At 39.9% G+C, this 6406-nt stretch overlaps 1 protein-coding gene across 1 annotated transcript in view; it reads left to right on the top strand.

Annotated features, from left to right (window-relative positions):
* Positions 1-209: 209 nt before the first annotated feature.
* Positions 210-6406, top strand: part of ano3 (anoctamin 3) — a 22618-nt gene continuing 16421 nt past the window's right edge. Inside the window, exon 1 of the mRNA XM_077596058.1 lies at positions 210-450. Within this exon, the coding sequence (XP_077452184.1) occupies positions 405-450 (46 nt within the window). The 5' untranslated portion in view covers positions 210-404. The remainder of the gene's footprint in view (positions 451-6406) is intronic.

Here is a 6406-nt window from a genome sequence, read left to right as displayed (position 1 = left end):
GTGTAATTGTCGCTTCATCTGCCAACTGCCACTCGCGCGAATTCCAACACTTTTTTTGCGGTGCGTTAATCGTGGAGCAGAGGGGGCGATGTGCCAATCCCCTGACACCCCTCTGCCACCACTCTTTCACCTCTATCCTCCTCCCCCTTGCGCGTCACCATGACAACAGCCGCGGATAGTTCGCCAGTAGCCGAGTGAAGAGGGGGGCGGTAGGGGAGGGGGGTTTTGCGGAGCTGAGACAGGTGTCGTTGCGCTTTGCGGATCGTCCGAGCTGGGGGCTCTTTATACGGAATGGAACCCGAGAGAGCACTTAACACCGCCCCATCCTAGTTGGACACGCACGCAGCCAATTTGCTGTTTGACTTGAGGAATTTCATCACGCTGGAAAACACCAGATCGCCGCAATGGTGCACCACTCAGGCTCCATTCAGTCCTTCAAACAGCAGAAAGGTGGGTCGCAAGTCTGGCCAATGCGCATTCTTTGCTTGAGAGTTTTCTCTTGCTACTTCATACTTTGTTTTAATATCAACATGGGCTCCAATGTAAAGGGCTGCGCGGGGTCATAGGTCGTGGGGTCTCTCAGGATAGGACGTTGATTGCCTTTGTAGTATGTGATTGCATGATGTATGAGAGAGTTGGAGCATGTTGTGTTCATGAAACGCATGACCTCTACGCACAATCCAATCAGTACAAACAAAAGCCCACGGGACAGCATAATCCTGAGCTCATCGTTGTAAATTACGTAGGCACAAAGATTTTTTTTTAAGTGTTTCATGTCCAATACCCATCTAAATCCTTTCTATAGTATGCTGCTGTTGGTTTCTGTGTAAAAAAAAAGCTTTTCAAAGGTCTGCTAGAAACTTTAAGATTGAACTTGCCCAGTATTTTTGACCTTAACGCAGGAAGATATTTTTTTTCCTGGTATCGTTTGGTCTTTAAGCGATACCGCTTACCTTTTTTAAACTTTTCGTGCACAGGTTATTAACCCTTACAACTCACTCATTTGCATTTGCAGCCATTGACAGCGCTAGATGTCCAATCCTAATCTTCATTTGCTTCTCACAGACAAAATGGATTGATTTGGGCGTCTAGCACCGTCATTGGCAAAGAAAGATGAGCATTCACAGCCAGTCTTCCCAGTTAAAATGAATTGGACGTCTTTTCCCACCAATGGCATGCAATTGATGAAATTAAATACATTTCCCGATTACGGGATGAATAAAGTTTAATCTAATCTAAATACTATAAAATCAAAACGTACTTTAGAGTGTTTGGTGAGGCTGTACCCAGAGAGTATGTATATCTGTATTATTTTTTTTATTACATTTGGATAAATCCATAATTCATTCATGGCTAATTCCAAATAATCCAGGCTGTTAAAGTCAGCCAGGCAGTCAAAATGAAAATGCTTTAACACAATAAAACCTGACTTATATTGTGTACATACTATACCTTACTATATATGCCTTATTTTTCTTATTTGGAAGCAGTAGTTGCTTTAGAGGAATTCGGGGAAACACTGGAAAATAATGCAATTCAATTATTTAACTCCATGATCAAATACTTGAGCATTAGCCTTTGCAAAGTCTCTCTTAAAAATCCATTTATTATTCTCCATAGTAAAAGGATTTACAGATAGGTAAGTTTTGGAAAGCATGGTCTATACCCTTGTCAGAAATGGGTCCATCATCTGCTAAAATGACCTCTCAGTGAATGCTAAGTGCCCGATCAAAATCAATGGCGAATTTTAGCTCACATCTAAGTAGTCATCAGACGGCACCTTGTACTCACTCACGAATAATCATAAGTAACATCTAACCAAGTCACTAAAATGCTTTTAGAAGGCAATTATTTTGCAGAAATCTGGTCTGTTAGATTCCAATCATCACTCAAAGTTCAATGATTTTGGAGTGTTAACCTTTTTAAGCCTTTCTGCTTTCTTTTGAATGTCAAGAAAGTTACTCATGACTGGGCCAGGGCCCATTTCATAAAATTATTTAAAAAAAAAAAAAAAAAATGGTCATATTGACTGTTTTCACTTTTCTAATCACTATTTTACTTACTCCTTTTTTTATTATAAATTTTGAACTAAGCTTATTAATATTTTCCTTTTTATTAAAGAGTTGTTGTTTTTTTTAAATTAAAATACACTGAAATGTGATCATTTGCTGGCAGCCCCTCCTATTTCAAATTGTTCGGACGTCTATCACTTTTAATGATACTGTGACCTAATTATTCACTGCCAGACGTTCCTTTGCAAAGTCTGGAAGAGACCACCTGCAGGATTATGCAAGCAGCAGATGCTTTCATCGATGTCAGGACAGATTTTTGCATATCGGCCTGTCTGTGTTCATATTAAACGAGCTGGCCCTTCATGTTCTGACAAAGCAGTGAGCCAAATAAACAAAGTACACAAATGACCGCTCTATAACACTTTGGGGCTTTAAATAGCCACAATTCACAACTGTTCCCTTGAAGCCAAAAGATATGTGAGCTAACGTCACAAAAGCTACAATCAACATTGGTTGTAAAACGATAATATGATATGGAAGGGATTTAGACAGAAGGAGGATATTTAAATGAGCTCTAATGACGCAATCAATAGGTTGTGTCAGGATGTTCTAAAGTGACATCTGCTCTAAAGTGCGCCCTGCACGTGAACGGCGGACAACATCTGCTATCGGGGACCCTAGCAAATTTCCGCTGCTCTCTGTGGAAGCTCTAAAATATTCACCAAATATTTCACTTGCTTGAACTAGGAAGGCTGGCAGTGAAGGATTGTTTCATGGTCATTGACAGCAGTAGAAATCTATCGCCGTCAATGGGAGCCTAACAAGTTGAGTAAAGTTGCCTCACTTGGACTCAAGTTCAGTGGATGCATCTTTTCTTTTATTTCCAGGTGTTTATAGCTGGCTGGATGTATTTACGATGGTAATAACATGATAATCACCTTGGTTGGTAGCTCACCTTAGGAACTTCAATCTTATGGTTTGGTGGGAGTCCTGCTGCAGCTTTAGTGTTCTACCCCCGACTTTAGGGGTTGTTTCTCCGAAGTTTGCTGCTCATGGGGATTTCTTTTCTTTAAATGTACCAGAAACTGTTATGATTCGCCTTGGCTGGGGAACAGAGTGGAACCCAGAAGCAGGCAAGCGAGAGGGAAGTGCTGGTGCACAACTTGAGATTTTAATAGAAAATATAGAAGTACAAAATACCCATAAAAATGATAAAAATTGGGGGAAATTTTTTCAAAAAACAAACTTACCTGGGGAGGACGAAACAACTGGGACGCACACCGACGAAAGGGCAAACATAACAAAGACAGAAAACACTTCCACGCCAATGCACGCTAACACAGGGTTGAAATACACAGACAGTGGTTGATGACAATAACAAACAGGAGGGTCGCACAAGGGAAGGAGAACCTGTGACATGACACTCATGAACAATAACACGGACAGGACACACAAGGAAAAAACACCCAGTCACCAAACCCCATTTGGGCATTTTGAACTGAGGCATGTTGATTGTTTGAATTGACCCCACTTTAAAATACATTTTCATCACTGTGAGTATTAAATCCTAAGGATTGTACCATTCTGAAGCGTAGTCCTTTGAGTAATTTCACTCATGAAAACACTAGTCAAATATGTGATCAGAACAATTGATGCTATGAGGGAACCCTATTTTTTTTGTTGGGCTAATCCACATGAAGGAGCAAAGGATCTTCTTAGTGACTCTAAATTGTACTCAGGCAGAGCTGTCTACCTAATGTTATCTGATTCTGTCTTAGTTGAAAGCCGAGACGCGAAGAGTGCTTTGAGCTCAACCCTGATGAATAATTAAAGGTATGGCCACAGAGGCATGATGGGAAAACAGCCTACTGACCTGAATTCTCTGTTTCCACTTTATATATACAGATAACAGCTTGCTGCCTAATGCCGCCGCGTATTAAGACGGAGAAATTAAGACTTCTGAGCAGCTTGAGTTGTTCTTTGGTTCCTTTCTGAATGCTTGCAATTTGACTACAAAATTGAGATGGCTAAAATAGGGATTATTATTTTTGGATCTATGAAAGCGAATACAAGACAGTTTGTTCTTAGGCAGTTTTGATGGTGCTTCCTCACAAGAGCACACAGTCATACCTACTATTCACAAAGCTTATATACATTGTCATCCCCTGCCAAAATATTAATCCTTTTAATCTCACGTCACAATACTGACATGCGCAAGCTGCACAGACAAGATCCAAATCCCGGCTCATGACCTTCGTCCAGCCCCCTCGTTTGGTTGAGTATGGGTGGATTTTTATTTTATTAATCTTAGCCCACAAACCTGTCACCATACCCTGATTGTGAGTGGTTTCTTCCCCCATCTACTCACTTCCATCAAATTTCTTAATTTATATTTTATTTTAGCAAGCCCACGTTCTTGGCTTGTCCTCCATCTGCGACTGTTCTCCATGAATACAAACACAGTCAAAGTACACATGGGATTAATTTACCCGGCCCACAGTGGGATTACACTGGATTTGACATTTCATGAACCATTTTCTATATTTATTTTGACGTAGTTTTTGCCCAGCAGGACCAACAATTACGAGGGACTAGTGGTTTGACGTACTTGCCATCGATTGGATGAAGTTCCCTCTTGAGTTTGGAGCTTTGAAACATATTTTCATTTATAATTGATCTCTGTAGTATTTTGGCAGAGGTGTACGCAACAGAGGAGCGCAAAATGATTTGTGCAGTGTCAGAATGAGTTATGATACGCTGTGGATGCGATTGTATGATTGGGCGATTTATGGATAAACTCTCACCTCTGAAACCTTCACTTTTTAGACTTTAAGAAACCGGAAGAGTGAATTTGTAAGCAAACTTATCATGAGAATTGCAAAAAGAGCAAAATAAATTTTTGGGGAGAAAAAAACTGCTTAATGTGGATCAAAATCAGGGTCAGAAATACTGGATGGATATTGGAATAACCATATATAATAATATTTGAATACTTGCTGAGAACTTCTCCTTTTTCTCATTTTACTGTTTTACGTTAAATCTTCTTGAGTTGTAATCGAATATAAACTTTCGATAATGAATCACTCACTGGACATCCTTTGGAGCATGTTGCAGATACCCCCGTTATTTCCAAATGTTCTCCAATATCAATGGAGTCTATTTCTCACAGCACCAAACCGGTCCATTTTGTGCACCTATTTTCAACTTTCCTTTTGGGATCGCCGATGCTCACTTCTGCAGTTCCATTGAAACGAGCTGGGCTCTTTTGTATCATCTCAGCCATTGATAGTCTTGCAGAATATTCCACCACCTGGAGCTCATTTCACTGCAGCCTTCTGGGAAGAAGTGTTTAATGTGTGGGTGTTGCTTTGGAGGAAAGTGAGCACAATCGTTTTTGCAGACTAGCATGCTTAACATGCAAGCTTTAAATCTTCACACCAATGCAGAGCCCCTTACAATCTGGATGTTTTTTGACGTCCTCCATTCAGACCCCAGGTGGCCATAAAGCAGGCTATTGCTGCATCTGTTTTTCCCCTAACAGGCCATTGAATATGCACAGTAATTGCTGATATAATTGCCACAATATGACTCTTTCTCGGATGAAATTAACACCTCGAAGCTGACTAGTCATTTTCAATACGGCAGATCATGAAAATTGACAACCGGTTAAAGCATGTGCTAATAAGAAGCAATGTTCAATCAATCAGCAATTGGTAACGTACAATTCAATTTAAATCAATTCAAATAGTAGAGAGTAAAGAAAAAAAACTGGAAAATGGGTTTCGGCAAGAAGAAGCTGTCTTTAGTTGTACACAATACATTGCAGTTGTAGCAAAATAAATGTGTACTTGTTAACTTTTCTATTTAAAATTCGGCAGGTAGGTTCGAGTCACAAGTGCTGTGTAATAACTTTACAAACACAAATGACTTTTTAGAAATTTTTGCTATGACTGCAAATTCATTATGGTATTTGTTTGGTACATCTATAAGTTGCTGTCTGTCGCTTGCTCCTAATGGCATGTCTAACTGGCGTGTTGCTATATAAATTATTGGTTCCAGTAACAAACTGTACTTAATAAATGAACTGTAGGAGATGATAAAAGGGTACTTTGAGCATTTAATTCAGTAATCTTTTGTGTACCACTGGAAGGAGCCCGGGTACTAGTAGTGGTACTCATACCACATTTTGAGAACCACTGCTCTAGAACTCATTGTGTTTGAAATATTATATTTAAGATAAATGTTCAATAGAAGAACTCTGCAGTATGTGGTCAAAAACATTGAGCTTTTGGTAAGGAACTTCCTGTTTTACTCCTTCCACATCAGCGCGCTGCAGAGAAATAAATCAGTATGATCAGTGGACCCCTGGGTCCTTATACCCACATCCTGAACCG

Source organism: Stigmatopora argus, chromosome 3 (assembly GCF_051989625.1).
Source record: "Stigmatopora argus isolate UIUO_Sarg chromosome 3, RoL_Sarg_1.0, whole genome shotgun sequence".
In the NCBI taxonomy this organism is placed as follows: domain Eukaryota; kingdom Metazoa; phylum Chordata; class Actinopteri; order Syngnathiformes; family Syngnathidae; genus Stigmatopora; species Stigmatopora argus.
Note: the sequence above shows the minus strand (reverse complement) of the source record. Positions and strands in the feature narration are given on the sequence as shown.